Consider the following 18,046-nt stretch of genomic DNA (forward strand, 5'->3'; position numbering starts at 1 on the left):
GCTTAGACAACCAAGATCAACATAAAAAAAATCTTTGTAATCATCAAAACTAAAATTCAAACAGTGAAGAAAAAGTTAAATTTCCAAATGAGCAGATGTCGCAAAAACATGGACCAAAAATCCAAATGTATGGACGAAAATGTATTGACCAAATTAGCAGATGATGACGTTGTACCAAGAGTCAAGACAACCATTACAAAAAGATAGAATCCTCAATGCACAACAATTTGGAGTTCAGACTTCAGAGTGTGCATTTTGCCAGTGACTGAAAACAAAGGACTCAAACTTGCTTCCAAAGACTAAATTTGGATCGATTACCTTGTTTTACTAGAAATTGTAGAACCCGCTATCCAAAATCAAATAAAAGAAGCAAAACAACAAGTCGATTTTGTGTCACCTCAGTATCAATGGGAGGAATCCTCAACCAATCCACTCTTATCCTCATAACCCCCATATCCTAAACTACATTGCAAGCACTAACTTTTCCTTATACAACTTCAGTAGCTCGGGAGCTTCTTCCCCGTAACATATAACAAACTTCTCTAGAAACTGCTTTTCAGAAGTTTGCAGTGTCGTCCAATAAATATCTTTGGTCTTAATTATACCCTTAGACGACAAAACTTGATAAATGGCAAACCTTGGAATGATCCTCTTCTCCAAGCTCAATGAAATGAGTACTGGCCGTCTTGCAATAAATGAAGGCTCCCAACCGATTTGATTGACAACAAAATCCATTACCCGGTTGATCTTACCCTCCGAAGCTCCCATACAATCCGGATGCAGCTTAAAAGCTACAAAAATCTCATCTGCAGTCCAACCCCATTTCTTATAAACCTCAACCTTCTTCTCCCACCTAGATTTACTCACTGCCCTCAAAACATGAATTGCTCTAAAAAAACTGTGTTTCAAAGGATCAAACCCTATTTTTTGCACATCCTCCACAATCTGTCGAAACTCATTGCTGCGCATCATGAATGGTCTGGGTTGGTTCGTCAACGAACGCATAATACTGTCATTTGGCACACCAGCTTCACGCAGTATTGCAATATTGGGTGTGACATGAGTTAGCTCATCTAACAAAAGAAGCATAGCACATCGTTTAACAGCAGCTACGGCTTTCTCTTCGGATTGAAAATAATTACGGCAGAAATTGAAAGACGGGATGATTAAGTTTTCCAAGCTTCTCAAAGCAAGTGGGGATGTGGATACTATTCTGGCAACATCTTTGGCTGAAATGCCTTTAGATTTGAGAAACTCGAATTTGGGCAAAAGGATTTTATTGGGATCAGATAAGAGTAACCGAGGGAACTTTTTAATGAGGTTTGAGATCTGGGTTTTGGTGAATTCATGGTTCTGGAAGAATGCCAGTACAGAGTCTGGCCTTTCGGGAGATTCGAAATTGACACGCTTAGATGCCGAAATAGCTTCTTCTGGGGAAAACCCACATGATTTTCTGAGGTAAGTGACTGTGAATGGGTCTTTATTTGCTGGGTTTTTAAGCGATTTGAGAGATGAGGAAAAAGGGTGGATCTGAAGGAAATGGATATTGTGGGCTGGGGAAGCTCTAGCAGAACAACTTACATGGTGGAATGCTTTAGTGCAGAAACTCTTAATAGTAATCATTTGATGAAATTTGAAAGCAGAAGTGAAAAGATGAGGAACGCACCTGCTTTTCAGAGCCCTAAAACCCTATTCTTCCATGAACCCCCCTCAGAGTTGGTGAGTGGTTTTAGCATTTGTTTTGGCGGTGGGGCTTTCTTATTAATAGGAAACGTAATGTGTCGTTGCTGCGGGGAGGAGGAATCAGGAAGGCGTAGCCGCATACACGGTTCTGTTTTTGTAGTGGACGCGATGTTGTTCATGTTGGCCGCAATTTATTTATTTTGACCGCATACATTGTACGTTGGCCGCATACTTTTGCTTTCTGTTTACCCATGCACGCTTTCTGTAGAGACGCACCTACCCATCACGTTTTCCCTATCATATAAAAAGCGTGAACCGAAAACACGCTTCTGTTCGAGTTTTTGCTTCTGACCGCAAGCTTTATTCTTCTGGCCGCAAACTTTTGTATGATGGTTTACCCGGATTGGGAGATGCTACCAAGCACTTTGATGAGCGTATCCGGACCATTCAAAAGTGTTTCTAGCAGTCTTGATTAAAAAATCAGAGCCATTCAATAATTTTTTAAAAAAAATTGAGTGAGCCCCGTGACAAATCAGCTCAATACGATATGTCTAGGTGATCGATTCAATCTTCTCATTTTTTAAAAATAGGAAAATCCGATCTTTCCATTTTTTATTTTAAAAAAATTGAAAAATTAGATCTATCATTTATACATATCGGATTGAAATAATTTTTCTCAAACTCACTTAATTTTTTTTTAAATTATTAAAAGACTCGAAATGGAGCCCGGAGCATCATCCCCTATCGTTTCTCTTAAATTATCCACAACACAACAGCTAAATGACAAATTTTGCACTCGTTGCGGGAAGAATCCTGCACAAGCGGCAGATAAAAAAAAAATAATAATAATCCTGCACAAGCTGTCAAGCTGCTTTAGCCCCAGCGCAGCTTGACAATGGGGGGGTGGGGAATTTTGGATGCCGGGTGGTATATTCCACGTGCTAACTGTTTACATTCGGGCCGTCCGATATATTTTTCAACGGTTTAGATTGAAATTCCCTCCCTCCTCTCGTTCCAATATTTTCTCTCCAAATCTGAGTCATCAAAAAATATGATGAATTATTTAGATGCGCTGAGCAGGCACCACGTTGTACCCATTCGACACTGAATTTTTTTTCCCAAACGGGAGTCGGGACCTAATGCTAGAACCACTCACAAAATCTAAGGCATTAGGGTTCATGGAAGGAGAGGGTTTTGGGTAGGGCTGCAAACGAGCTGAGCCGAGCCGAGTTTTAGAGTGTTCGAGCTCGGCTCGCCAAAAATTTAGTTGGCTCGAGCTCGGCTCGAGCTCGTGACGAGCTGCAGGACTCGAGCTCGAGCTTGGCTCGAGATGTACTTACAGAGCTCGAGCTCGGCTATATATATATATATCTGTTTCATAAACGAGCCGAGCTCGCCGAGCTCGAGCTCTGTAAGTAATCATAAACGAGTAGAGCGAGCCGAGCTCGAGCTCTGTAAGTAATATATATATAAACGAGCCGAGCTCGAGCTCTGTAAGTAATCATAAACGAGTCGAGCGAGCCGAGCTCGAGCTCTGTAAGTAATATATATACATATATATATATATATATATATATATATATAAAATATAGTTGGGCTCGCGAGCCAATTCGAGCCGAGTTTCGACTAGCTCGAGCTCGTTCGTTTGTGTCTCGAACCGAGCCGAGCCGAGCCGTTATCGAGCCGAGCTTCGAGCCGCTCGCGAGCGGCTCGGATCGTTTGCAGCCCTAGTTTTGGGGGAATATTTTCACAGTGTGTGAAGATCTCCTCTGAAAAACAAGTTCGTTCCTCCTCTTTTGCTTTCCATTTCATGAAATGATGAAGTCTATCTGTACGAAAACTTTGCACCATGTAAGTTCTGCTGCTAAAGCTTCTCCAGCCCACAATATCTATTTCTTTCAAATCCACCCATTTTCCTCATCTCTCAAATCCCTTCAAAACCCAACAAATCAACACCCATTCGCAGTCACTTACCTCATAAAATCATGTGGGTTTTCTCCGGAAGAATCTATTTCAGCATCAAAGCGTGTCAATTTCGAATCTCCCGAAAGGCCAGACTCTGTGCTGGCATTCTTCAAGAACCATGAATTCACCAAAACCCAGATCTCAAACCTCATTAAAAAGTCCCCTAAGTTACTCTTATCTGATCCCAATAAATCCCTTTTGCCCAAATTCGAGTTTCTCAAATCTAAAGGCTTTTCAGTCGAAGATGTTGCCAGAATAGTATCCACATCCCGATTTCCTTGGAGAAGCTTGGAAAAGTTAATCATCCCGTCTTTCAATTTCTGTAGTATTTATTTTCAATCCGAAGAGAAGCCGTAGCTGCTGTTAAACGTTGTGCTATGCTTCTGTTGTTAGACGAGCTAAGTCATGTCACACCCAACATCGAAATCTTGCATGAAGCCAGTGTGTCGAATGCCTGTGTAATGAGTTCGTTGATGAAGCAACCTAGACCATTCATGATGCGCAGCAATGAGTTTCGACAGATCGTGGAGGATGTAGAGAAAATGGGGTTTGATCCTTTGAAAGAAAATTTTCTTAGAGCAATTCATACGTTGAGAGCAGTGAGTAAATCTACATGGGAGAAGAAGGTTGAGGTTTTTAAGAAATGGGGTTGGACCGAGGATGAAATTTGTAGGAGATCGAAATATCTGAAGGTTCATAAGGTTCAGAAAGGGGGGTAAAGGTTCACGCTATCGCATCGACCAGCTGTCTCAGTTCAACTGTAGATGGGGATGAGCTTCGGCTGTTGCGTCATTAGTCATCCGAAGGATAGACGGATCCCCGTGATTCTTTCTGAACGTTATTTGCCTTACCCGAACAAAAAATTATTTGAGTTCGCTCGGTAATCCATCCCAAACGCTCGGGATGTCCTCTTGTTCAGCCATGTTCTTCTTCGGAAAGACTATCGAATGCTCGGAAATTCTTCGTGTGTCAGAAGTGGGCTCCACCGAGTACAGAAGATTATAAGACCTTCCAGAAATATCTTGTGAAAAGTAAGCTGTAATTTTTGATATTCGAAGTGACATCTCTGAACGATGTGATCTTTCTGACATCGACCCATGTGACTCTGTAAGACTTGGAAAGTAGTGTTCATTAAATGGCCCTGCTACAAGGCGCCACCCGAGCAGAACGTAACACGTGGAAAGTATGACCAACTTGCTCAGCACTCCACCCCTTTGTCTATAAATAGAAGAGCAACACCACTAAGAAAGGGGCTCTGAACTCTTGAACAACTGCACTCTCTTCCATATATTAGCATATTTTCTCATTAAACCTCTTCTCTTTTCTTCTCTTCTCCACTTACTGACAAGTTCGTCGGAGCTTCTTCCCGGAGGAACATCCCCCTCCGGTTCTGCAGGTACATCAAGATCGGAGTTAGCTCTCACAGCTCCACACACGAAGATAGCTACACAGGAAGGTTCACGAAGAAATCACGCCCCCACAATTGGCAACTCTGCTGGGGATCACAACTTAAAGTTTTGGGGTGTTCTTTGTGTTCTTCGTGTTCTTAACACTAGTTGAGGTCCCAACTCAAATTATGTCTGCTTCACTCCTCTGAACGGAACAAATGGCTCAACGCCTCTCACCTCCGCGTCCGAAAAACTTTACCCTTGGGTTGGAAGGTTATGGGTCTATCAGTCTTGAGCCTCGTCAAGCGGCTAGGACGGTTCCCCACGTGGCCCACCAACTCTCTTTTCCACCCACCAAGTTGGATATCGTCTTGGCCGAACAGAAACGTCAAGCAGCGGTTATTGCCATGCTCTAACAACGGCTGGAGGAGCGAGATGGAGGGGTGATCGCAACCCCGACAAACGAGCATCATGCCGAGCCCAGTCGACCGAAGAAATCCCGCAAGCGAAGCAGACCGTCTCGTCCAACCCAGATGACCGAAGTCCTTGTTCCCGAGCGACAAACTGTCTTTGAGCGTCTTGATCAAGGGGCTTCACGACCTCGGTTACCGAGCATTATTCGTGCCGAGAGTTCTCGATCCTCAGCAACAGGTTCAACAGCCGGAACCAATAAAAGAGGAACGTCCAAACGAGCACAACCTCAATCCGAACGACAAATGAGTCCAAGAAGTGGAAAGAAGCCCGTGGATTTAAACAATCCACCTCGGCACACACGCACCAGCAGCAACCGGGAATGTTCGGTACGCTCCCAACACGATTCTGGACGCCTTGACGGGCAGCATTCGACTAATTCAGGCAGTCGCCACCGAACAGAAAACCGAGGCAACCGTTCGGAACACAACAATACCATTATCCTATATGAACAGTTTACGGGTTTACCGACCATGTATCAACCCGTCGACCCAGGTTTTCAGCCTCGGCACGCTCACTTGGCGGGTTCAAGTGGAGAGGCGCGGGCGCCTTCGATTCCAGACACTCGGCGACCAAAGGAAAAAGAGGAGCATCACCGACACCATCGGCGTGAACGAAGAAGGACTCCCGAGCCGCGCGCTGACGTTCCTCTTCCTATTATCCCACAAACCCCAATTCAAGAGGATAATTCGAAGCTCGGGAAGGCAAAAGCTTCCCCCTTCATAGATGCTATCCAACAGGAACGACCGCCGGACAGGTTTGTCATGCCGAAGCTGAAGCGTTACGAGGCAAAAGAGGACGCAGTTGCTTTCGTTTGTCGCTTTAGACAAACTATGAGCCTCCACAACTTTTCTGACGCCCTTATGTGCAAGATCTTCCCACTCACTCTCAGCGAGCTGCTTCGTTCGCTCCGATGATAATAATAATGCGGAATAATACCCCAAGCGTAGGGTTTAACACGTCGTTTGAAGCATAATAAACCGAAAATCTGGGATCGTACCCAAGGGAATAATTATATGGCTTGGTCGGATTTGTAGATGGAAGTACGAGCTTTCGACTTTTAGACAGCCAACTTTGTTTTACTTTAAACGGTGGAAATAAAAGGGCTAAATTAAAAAGAAATTAACTAGAGAAAAGATAGGCTAGGTCTAGAAATTATTAACACCCAAAACTCAAGCTAAATTACACTTTTCACCCAACTACACAATTTAAGATACTTGGTTAAAGTTCTCAAATCGGAAGATAAAATGATTTGAGCACCAAGCTAGCTCTAGAGTTCATTTGGCAAATACTTCGTGCGAAAGAGCTCTAAGCATCATGTAACGCCCCGAATTTTAGGTACGTTAAATAAAACATTTTATTGAAATAAAAGCTGAGTCTGGCTCTTTTATTACAACAAAAACATAAAAGGAGTACTTTTATTACAAACGGAAGGAAACTAAGGCTCCTAACTACAGCTCCGCTTGTTCTTCCATCACAGCTAGCTCCTCGGCTCCGAAGGCTTCCAAGGTGTAAAGCTCGCCCTGCTCATCTATGAGATCTGACATATTATACCCGCGTCGCCACCGGTATAATATGCCAGGGTCACCAAAAAGGCAACACCGTGAGCCAAAAAGTTCAATAGAACTATCCAAACCCTCTAACCCTTAACTTATGAACGAAGAACAATAATAACAACAATTTCCACTTAGATCATGCATATAGTCCATCCAAATATTCGAATCTACAATCCTTACTTGACTAATGTTGTGTTCATTACTTGGACTCATCGTAGACCATGTTTTTACTTCACTTTTCTTTTTACCCAAAAACTCCTTTTTAACTCACCCAACCTCGGTTCCGCCGCGCCGGTTTCCCGAGTATCCTCACAATGGTTCCGCCGCGCCGGGTTCCCATTGGCACACAACCGCATTGGCTCCGTACCGCGGATAACCAAGCACACACCCAACCTCGGTTCCGCCGCGCTGGTTTCCTGAGTATCCTCACAATGGTTCCGCCGCGCCGGGTTCCCATTGGCATACACACACACAACTCACATAATGCACCCAAAACCGGTCATTATGTAGTTTCAAAATATTTCCTCCCTCGGATACACATTTTTATCTTCGTTAACACACCCTAGGTGCCATGTCTCTATTCTCTTGGTTTTCGTGTCACGTTACATACATAGACTCCGTGGTGTAGGACTTTCCACATAACGAGCATTGATAAAATTAAAATGAATACAACAATATTATCCAACCCTTGACCACATAACATGTTTGAATCACAACAACAACATCATGCATCCCATTCATTTTTAAACAAAGATAACCTTATTTACATAAGCTTTAATGAACAAAGTTACTTTCAAATGAACTTATTTTTGAGTTATGATACAAAACTACTTATACTTAGGAATAGAGATAAGAAGTTCCTACACTATATTTGGGGTGGACGATAAGAATATTCTACCTTGCTTCTTGGCAGTAGTAGTCGGCTAAGAAGATTCGGTCGTCGGTTTTGGATTTCGGCGGCGTAACGGCGTCGGTTTGCTTCGAAAGGAAGAGAGTTATACTTTCTCTTCCTAGAAACAACTTCCTAACTTAACTAAGTTACTTTAAAAGATCTAACGGCGGTTTTGGGAGGTGGTTTGGTGGTTTCTCTCAAGAACACTCAAGAACACTAGAAAACTAGAACTTTGAAAGCAAGAACTTTTGGAATTTCTAGAGAGAAGTGAGAGCAATGGTTTGAGGTGTGAGTTTAAGCTTTGGAATGAGCTTCTATTTATAGGCAAGGGCTTCTCCTCTCCCTCTCTCAACCGAATCTCTCTCTCTCTCTCTACAAATTTGATTTCTTTCACTTGTCAAGCTTGATTGAAAGCTTGATGGGTGAAGTTAAGGCTTGGTTGGAAGATCAATGGCTAAATGGTAGGCTTGCATGGCTATGTTAGTCCTTGGATGGGATTCTTGGAAGATATGTTGCAATGGAGGAGACATAGGTACAAGATTCTTGGTTTAAACAAATGAAATTGGTACAAAGGAGGACAATGGAGGAAGATATGGAAGATATACATCTTCAATCTTTGAAAAGATGAAGAATCACCAAGTACAAGTCCCATCTTTCTTCTCCTTCCTTCTTCTTTCCTTCTCTCTCTCTCCCTCTCCCTCTTTCTCTCTCTCGGCCTCTCTCTCCTCTCCTCTCTCTCGGCCTCTCTCTCCTCTCTCTCCCTCTCTCTCTCTCATGTACTAACTATATATGTATATATATGTACAAACATGTAAGAATATAATTAAACAATAGGTACTTTTGTACAAAAGGGCAATTTAGTTTTAAAGGGTCAAAATTCTCCAATAAACAATTATAAAGTACGAGTACTTTAAATAATAAAATAATGTACTTTTGTACTCCCGGGAATCTTAACAAAATATTAGTTTAATGGGTTAAGTACTTTGGTTGAAAGATGAGCCTATTACCCAATGGTTAATAGAATCCCTAATGGTTATAATCCAAGGGATAATAAGGTACGGGTACTTTAAATATTAAACTATGTTTTGGAAATGACTACATGTCCTTTTGTAAAATCCCATGGTTATATATATATATATATATATATATATATATATATATATATATATATATATATATATATATATATATATATATATATATATGTACTTACCAAATAAAATAAAGAGAATGCTTTTGTCCAATGGGTAAAGATTACCCTAATGGTTATTGTCCAATGGTCCATAGTTACTTGGGTACTTTTATTAGTAAAGTAATTGAAAAGTACTCTTCAAAATAATTATAAATGTCAATCATAGTACTTTGCTTAAATCTTTCAAAATCCTTTTAATATAAAGAAATGGGTTTCTTTTATCCAATGGATAATAATCCCCCTAACATTTATCGTCCAATGGATAAAGAATAAAGTTAAAACAATAAAAGAAAACAATTAAACAATTTCTAGTCTAGGGTTCAAAAGGTTCAAAAGGTTCAAATGGGCAAAATGGTCCATCTTCGGTTAGGGATAAGTAACTAGGTGACTTTCTAGTTTGGTTACTCCATCGAGCCGGTTAGAAGCTAACTAGGCTTGCTAGGTAGGGCATATAAGTCTAGAAACGATCCTTGAGGGTTCAAAGTGCGATTAGGGTTTCTAGTCGAGAAATACGATGATAAGGCGATCGATTGCTTAAATACAAACAACAAGGAATGAAATCAACGAGCAATTAAGAGAAATTAAGAAATTTCAAATAACAACGAGATTTTTATTGAACGAAAAATCGGAGTTGTTACACATCATGTGTGGTGGGTAGGCGAAGCTCCCACCTACACATGATCAAAGAGGTTAACACCTCGGTGATTTGACAAACAAACCCGAACCCCACATCAATTTTCAAATCAAAGTTTAAAACTTTATTGGGTGCAAAATGCAATTTTCGCCCGAGTCATGAGATGCTAATCATCCCATGACCTAACCCTTGAAACTACTCACTCATATCTAGAGAGATAAAAGCAAGCAAAAATCTACTCAACATAATTGAAAAGCAACACTAGAAGAAAATTAGAGATTAAGATAGATCGGGAGAAGATAAACAACTTTAATTAAGGCGACAATATCAAAAAGTAACAACTAAGGGCAGAAAATTAAAAGATAAGTGCTGAAAAAATGAAGAACAATAAGAACACTCAAGAACAATCAAGAACAATTTGAATCTAGATCTAGATCTAAAATTAGGTAAGCAAGTCTAAGTCTACTACTTTTTACAAAATGATGAAATAAGCTTTTATACTTCTAAGCTCCGCGCCTAGAATATTCCCTAGATGCTCCGAAAATCCCATGCTAAGGCCCTCGGCATCGATGGCAACGGCCTTAGAGTGCTTCACTAAAGGGCTCGGCATCGATGTAAAGCATTTCATCCCATCGATGCCGAGCTGGTTAAAGGGCTGGACCACTAAGGGGCTCGGCATCGATATAACAAATGGCATCCCATCGATGCCGAGCTCAATAGCTCAGAATTCTGCCTTGGCTGCCTTCCTCTGCCTCTTGCTCGGGCAAGTCTTGTTTTGCTCGGGCGAAACTTCTTCTGCCTTGGCCATTTCTGGTTCTGCTCGGGCGAAACAACTTCTGCTCGGGCAAAACAACTTCTGCTCGGGCTGTTTCCACCTTGACATGCCTTAGGCCTCAAAGACTCCTTTATTTGGCGATTTATCTATAAAACATAACCAAAGCACTATACGAGCAAACACGTTAATAATAACTAATAAGTAATTAAATTAGACTAAAACTAGATACTAGCGCACCCTTCATTACATTCTCGGGTGCTTATCACGAGCCGATCATGTTGTGGTACAACCAGTTGAAACCCAAATCTATCACTTGTTTCAACGAGCTGGAGTTGGAGTTTAGCAAACGCTTTGTAACCAGCAACATTCAACCGAAGACGTTGTCTATGCTGGTCAACATGCAGAAAGCGGCAGGAGAGACCCTACGGCTTTATACCGAGCGTTACTGGGAGGTCTATAATCTGATCCCAGATTGTGATCATGGTGTTGCGGCCGAATCCTTTATGAACGGGCTGGATCCAGCCTCGACGATGTTCCGTGACCTCTCGCGGAATCCTCCTAAGACAATGGGAGAGCTCATGACGATAATTGAAAAGGATTGCGTCCACGAGGAAGCCATGGCCGAACGCCACATACAAAAGGCACCTGAACCAGCCAAAACACTGGGGGCGAAGAAGCAAGTGTCAAACGTTCGCCAGAGGTAAGGAGGCCAAGGCAGCTCAGGCCAAACGCCCAACAAGGGTCGACCTCCGCAGCACCCTCAGCCACAATCATGGCAGCAAACGAAACGAGAACCACGGCAGGACGAGTACGTGGCCGAACATACGGTATTCACCGAACCAATCTACAAACTCCTCAACATCATCGGCAAATTGCCATTCTTTGTTTGGCCGACTGTACTCTTAGGCACCGTCGGGCGCGGACCAGGGATGTGCATGTATCACAAGGAGCGCGGCCATTACACTACGCAATGCCCACCTTTTAAACGGTATCTCGAAGAGCTTGCAGCGGCTGGGCATCTGAATCAGTGGATTGACGTTCGGCGAAATCCACTTCCACCACCTCCACCTTTCATCGGCAATCTTGTAAGTGTAATACAGGGATTGGTTTCCGAAGGAAGGGCAGCCGAGCTTCGTTCAGAAATTGACAGAGCCGTCTCCTCTTTATTCGTTTGCAACATTGGCGCTTCAGGCAAGCGAAAATGGGAGGATCCGAGCCTCGACAGTACTATTACCTTTTCATCCGACGACTTGAAAGGTGTTCAATTCCCTCATACGGACGCCTCGTCGTTACTGTTGCTATTGAAAAATCAACCGTACAATGGGTATTGATAGACCAAGGAAGCTCGGCGGACGTGATGTTTTACTCAACATTCCTGAGCCTCGGATTATCTCCCGCTCAGCTTCGGACAGCATCCACTCCCCTTGTTAGCTTCACTGGAGCCCCGGTTTGGCTGCTCGGCTTGATCACTCTTCCTGTGCGGGCGGGGTCAAGGGTTCTCGAAATTGAATTTGTGGTGGTCGCTTCTCCCAGTCCATACAATGTCATACTCGGCCAAACCTGGTTGCATGAAATGAAGGTAATCGCTTCTACCTATCACCAGGTGGTCAAATTTATTGGATGGAATGGACGCCAAGAAAGCCTCCGAGGGGATCAAATCCAATCAAAGAAATGCTCCATCAGCACTGTCACAAACAAACAGAGCTGTATGGAGGTGCAATGCGTGGAAGCCACTCCCGTTCCTATAATTGAAGATGTTGGAGTGCCGGCCGAACGAAGATCTACCGAGGAGTTAATACGCTTCTCAATCCCTGGGGGCAAAGGAAGATATTTTTTAATTGAGAATTCTCTGAGCATTGCCAAACGCGAGGAGATGTATGACTTCCTGATGAGGAACATTGAAGTTTTTGCTTGGACACCGCAGGACATGCCGGGTGTGGATCCTTCGTTCGCCATGCACTCATTGAACGTCGATCCAAGTAGGCGGCCGGTGGTTCAGAAAGTCCGACGCTCGTCTAGCGCACATATCGAAGCTGTAATGACAGAAGTGGATCAATTGTTGGAGGCAGGCGTCATTCGGGAAGTCCTATACCCCACCTGGCTTGCCAATCCGGTGGTTGTGCCGAAGAAAAATGGGAAGCTGCGGGTTTGTGTGGATTATACGGACCTCAACGACACCTACCTTATGGATAGATTCCCCCTCCCTCGGATTGAGCAAATGGTGGACGCAATGACAGGATGCGAACACCTGAGCTTTATGGATGCATATCGAGGCTATCACCAAATAGCTTTGGATTCGGAAGATCAGGAGAAGACGACCTTTATTTCTCCTCGGGGCACTTACTGCTACAAGGTCGTTCCGTTCGGCCTGAAGAATGCCGGGGCAACCTTCCAACGCTCCATCACAAAAATGTTTCCCGGAATGCTCGGCAAAACAGTGGAAGCTTATATCGATGATCTGGTTTGCAGAAGTACGTTTGCTCGGGACCACCTTCGGGACTTGGGAGAGGTTTTTGCTGTTCTGAAGCGGCGGAAGTTGCGCCTCAACGTTGAGAAGTGTGCATTTGGTGTAAGTTCGGGGAAGTTCCTCGGTCACATCGTGAGCCGCCGAGGAATCGAAGCTGATCCCACACAGATCCAGGCCGTGCGAAATCTCCGAGCTCCCACTACTATCAAAGAAGTACAACGACTTACAGGAATGGTGGCTGCCTTGAACCTCTTCATCCGACATTCGGGAGACCTTTGCCGTCCATTTTTTCAAGCAATCACTACTAGCCGACGCAGATTCGTATGGACCGATGAGTGCGAGCAGGCTTTGCAATCTTTAAAGCAATACCTGTCCCACGCTCCTTTGCTCGTCAAGCCCCTACCCGATGAAGATCTATATCTCTACCTTGCTGTTTCTGATCATGCGACGAGCGCTGTTCTTGTTCCGGAAGAGGGGATGGAGCATCAGCCAATTTTCTATTCCAGCAAAACGATGACAGACTCTCAAACGAGGTATCTGCCTATGGAAAAATTGGCATTGGCTCTCGTTTCAGCTAAAACGAGCCTCTTGCCTTACTTTTAATCCCATAGGATTGTGGTCCTCACTGAGTTTCCTCTCAAAGCTGTCCTTCGGAAGACGGACACGTCGAGCCAGATCCTGAAATTCTCTCAAGACTTGGCCAATTTCAACATCCAGTTTGAGCCTCGGACCGCTATCAAAGGACAGGCTTTGGCCGACTTCTTTGCCGAACTCACTCCAAGATTGCAAGACGAAGCCAACACCTTGGCCACCGCTGCTGAAGAAGCTCAGATTCTGGAAGAAGAGGTTTTGGAAGGACCAAGTAACAGTCCCGTGGAGCCCCTCCGGGCTTGGTACTCCCTCGGACGAAAGAAACCCAAGCGGCAATGGAAGCACTTCTCCGGCGACGCTTAGCGACTGACCGTCGATGGAGCTTCTAATGTTCACGGGGCTGGTGCGGGCATCGTCCTTGTGTCATCAAGCGGGACTGTACATGAAAGCGTGGTCTCGATTGGGTACACGGCGACGAACAACGAGACGGAGTATGAAGCTTTGATTGCAGGCCTCCAACTTGCTCTTTGGCTGGATGCAGATTCGGTTCATGTCTTTTGTGACTCTCAACTCATTGTGGGTCATTTAAACGATGATTATCAAGCCAAAGATCAACGTATGAATGCTTACGTAAGCCACGTATTGGCTCTGTTCGGACGGTTTGGACGAGTAGAAGTGGAATGGATCGCTCGGGAACATAATGCACATGCTGACGCCCTGGCAGGTCTCGCTTCGGTTTACAAGACCTCGGGCAGTCGCACTATTACCTTTGACGACGTCATCAAACCGAGCTTCGAACAGCCGTGTGAACAGGTCATGGCCGTCTCCCTCGGACAGGGTCAACTGGATCCAGTGATTGATTACTTGAAGAACCAGGTGTTGCCACCGAACAAGCGCGAAGCGTACAAACTCCGTTGCCGAGCGGCCAATTTTTTCCTGGGTCCGAACGACAATCTATACCGACGAACTTTCACTGGCCCCGATCTACGTGTCGTCCACGACGACCTTGTGCCAGTCGTTCTGGAGGAACTCCATTCGGGAAGCTGTGGGACGCATTCAGGAGGACGGTCCCTTGCACAGCGTGCTCTGACGCAAGGCTATTGGTGGCCGAAGATGGTCAAGCAGTCCGAAGAATACATGAAGCTCTGTGTTCGGTGCCAAAAGCAAGCATCTCTTATCCACCAGCCTGCCTTCCCCCTTAAAATGATCACTAGTCCGTGGCCGTTCGCGGTTTGGGCTTTTGACATAGTAGGCAAGATGCCGAAGGCTCCTGGAGGATTTGAGTATATGCTCACTGCAACAGATTTGTTCACCAAGTGGGTTGAAGCTTCCCCCATGATCAAGACCACCGCAGGTGACGTGGAACGTTTTATTTGGAAGCACATCATCTCGAGGTTCGGTATACCGTACGCCATCCTTTCAGACAATGGCTCCCAGTTTGTCACGTCCGCCCTCAAAGCTTTTTATGCAAAGCGCCACATCACGATCCATAATTCCTCGGTGGCCTATCCTCAAGGTAATGGACAAACCGAAGCATCTAACAAGATCATCACTCGGGGGCTGAAGCAGCGTCTGGATAGGAAGCTCGGTAAGTGGGTGGAAGAGCTCCCACACGTTTTATGGGCCTACCGTACCACACCCCGGCGGTCCACAGGTCGGACTCCATTTGCTATGGCCTACGGTATGGAAGTCGTCCTCCCTTTGTCTACTATGATCCCTACGGCTCAAACGGAGAATTTGCATCCTGTGGACAATAATGCACTTGTGGGTGCTGAGTTAGACTTCGCTGAAGAACTACGTGATAATGCTAACCTCCGGCACGCCGCGTATCAGCAAGAAGTTGCAAGGGGCTACAACCGCAATGTTCGCGCTCGTCCATTTAACGTCGGGGACTTAGTCCTTCGGATGGTTATCGAAGCGTCCAAGCTAACCAAGCTGAAGGATCCCTATGAAGGACCTTACTGAGTGGTGGAAAAGATCGGGCATGGTGTCTACAAGCTTGCTGAAATGGATGGGACGCCAATTGCCAATTCGTGGAATGCTCAAAAACTTAGGAAATTTCATGGCTAGTTTTGGCATCCTCCACCTTTTTTTACTTTCCTTCTCTTGTATTTGCATTTTTGTTCGGCAAATACGCTTGTGAACGTCATGTATTTAATGCAAATTTGTTTTAATTGTTCAGTTGTTTTTCTATTTATTCTTGTAACTGGGGTATCTTATCTAGCCCTTCCTTTGTTCGGGTGAAAATCTCGAAGCCCATGATGATTTGTTTGTTCGGGTGAAAATCTCGAAGCCCATGATGGTTTGTTTGTTCGGGTGAAAATCTCGAAGCCCATGATGATTTGTTTGTTCGGTGAACATTCTTGTAGTTTACTGTACTGTTCGTTCGGAACAATTTTTCAAAGCCCTTGGATTGGAACCTGCTTAACTACATTTCTCACCGTTCAAGACTTTTCCCTCGGAAGAACCACTTACTTTCAACGCTGATGACTGATAATCCTATTGTGTACCCACTTGTTTGCCTTACTGGATTCTCATTTCTACACCATGACCATCCACTAAGCCAGGGGGCTTATGTTAGGCTACACAATAAACTTAAGCCGAACAGCAAGACTTGGCAAACAATAAACTTTATCCGAACAATGACTCTGAACCGAGCGAAAAGACTTGTAAAACAAACAAAAAGATTTGCAAGGTCGTTAAATCAAGGAACCAAGACGATTATCATTCACTGAGAGATTCTCCAACATGTTTCAGTTACATCTAAATGGTTTGGCAAGGTTCCAATTGTTCGGAGCCAACCATATTTAAAAAAAAACAAACAAAAGCCAATTTAAATTGTTGGAGCGTCGGCAGAGGCTGATAGGGTGGTCGAGTCGGCAGCGCTAACTATTGTCTCTTCTGCTGCAGCTTCGGCAGGGGCGAGGGGTGGTACTTCCACCAGACTCCTCCTCTCATCGTCAGGCTCAACGCCTGCATCGTCAAGACCCCTGTTGTATCCCAGCATGAAGCTTTCTTTGTGTTGGCCCTCTTTAATCTCGGCTTACACTTCAATGATTTGATCGGCCACATCCTTTTCAGCCTGGGCATACCCTTTCTCATACTGCCCCTGCATCTCCTTTTCCATCTCTTTTTTCATTTCTTATCGCCCAAGGGCTCTCCCCTCAGCCAACCCTTCATCTTTTCCTTCGGCCCTCATTTGCTCGGTCGACTCATGCAGCCCCTTGATTAGGTCGTTCAGATTTGTAACCTGAACTTCCAAGCCTTGTCTCGCGAGCTCGGATTGCTCCAAGCTCTTCTTGTAATCCTCGGCCATGCCCTTGTTGTACTCAACCAACTGCTTCAGCAGCTTCGACTTCTTGTCGTGTTCGGTGAGGTAGAGTTGGGCACTCATGATGGATTAGGTAGCCTGCGGTCATAAGCAGAATTAAAATTATTCCGAAGAGCAAGAGAACGAACTAATAGTCATTTCAAGTACAAGTTTACTTACCCTTCCAGCATGGTAGTAATATTCACTCAGGGCTGCTTTCAGAGACGGGGGACTCTGTATGTCCCTCGGCAAAGCCAGCCCCAAATGAAGAGTAAAAGCAGGGAGGGATCCTCCTTGAGGCTGTCTGATGCTAGGATTTGTTTTTTGTTCGGGGTGATGAAATTGGGCACCCATGGGGTGTCGATCTCCGAGGCAAGCTCCCTCTCTCCCTCTGTTCTTGCTCCTTTCGAAAGCTCGACTTCATGGCTCTTCCCCTTCGGAGCCGCCTTTGTCTTCTTGCTGGCAAGCGGTTCCTTCGGGAAGGAGGGGCGCTCAGTGGTCGTTTTTTAGAGGGTGGGGGAGGTGGGGTTTTCTTGCTTGGGGCCGAGCCCGAGGCACCCGGGGCTCCAACCTTCCGAAGCTGGGCCTTCTCCCTCTCTTTTTCCTCCAGTTTCTTCTGGAGAACTTCCTTGATATTCCTTGGAGGCATATCTTCTTGTTCAAGGAAAGGTTCTTCTTCGGTCGGTAGTCGGATTGTCCCTCGGAGAGGTTTGTCGATGCTTGGTTGTAGCTCTTCTGGGATGTTCTCGGATTCAACGTTGAAAGACTGCTCAGGCTCGTCGGTTACCTTTCGTCGGATCCGACTGCCGTATGTAGCTTTATATTTGAGGATTGTTGGGGCGTCTCTCTCCTCCGCTCGGATAGTGAGCAGGGAGTCGGCAAGACCGCAACCTTTCACCGCCCTTAACAGTACCTTGTTAAGCTTGGTGGTATCTGCTGAAGAAAAGCACAAAATCGTTAATTAAATCTCTGACAAGTATAATAAGAGCAACAGAAGGAATGGCATTGAAATAACAGTAACTATTCTTACTCGGTGTTCCCCTTCGTGTGGCGATCTCGAATTGGCCGTACTCTTGTTCGGGGAATTGGAAATTTTCCCGAACCTCGACGTAGTCGGAGGCC

General features: G+C 44.8%; 2 protein-coding genes across 2 annotated transcripts; one reads left to right on the forward strand and one right to left on the reverse strand.

Annotated features, from left to right (window-relative positions):
- Positions 1-462: 462 nt before the first annotated feature.
- Positions 463-1,623, reverse strand: LOC131317151 (uncharacterized). Its single transcript, XM_058346724.1, has one exon. It carries the CDS (start codon positions 1,621-1,623, stop codon positions 463-465), a length of 1,161 nt encoding a protein of 386 aa, XP_058202707.1.
- A 10,290-nt stretch (positions 1,624-11,913) lies between these two features.
- On the forward strand, positions 11,914-15,579 carry LOC131317152 (uncharacterized). Its single transcript, XM_058346725.1, has 3 exons — positions 11,914-13,556; positions 13,741-13,885; positions 13,978-15,579. Exons 1-3 carry the CDS (start codon positions 11,914-11,916, stop codon positions 15,577-15,579), a joined length of 3,390 nt encoding a protein of 1,129 aa, XP_058202708.1.
- Positions 15,580-18,046: the final 2,467 nt, after the last annotated feature.

The sequence above is a fragment of the Rhododendron vialii genome, chromosome 2a (genome assembly GCF_030253575.1).
Source record: "Rhododendron vialii isolate Sample 1 chromosome 2a, ASM3025357v1".
In the NCBI taxonomy this organism is placed as follows: Eukaryota; Viridiplantae; Streptophyta; class Magnoliopsida; order Ericales; family Ericaceae; genus Rhododendron; species Rhododendron vialii.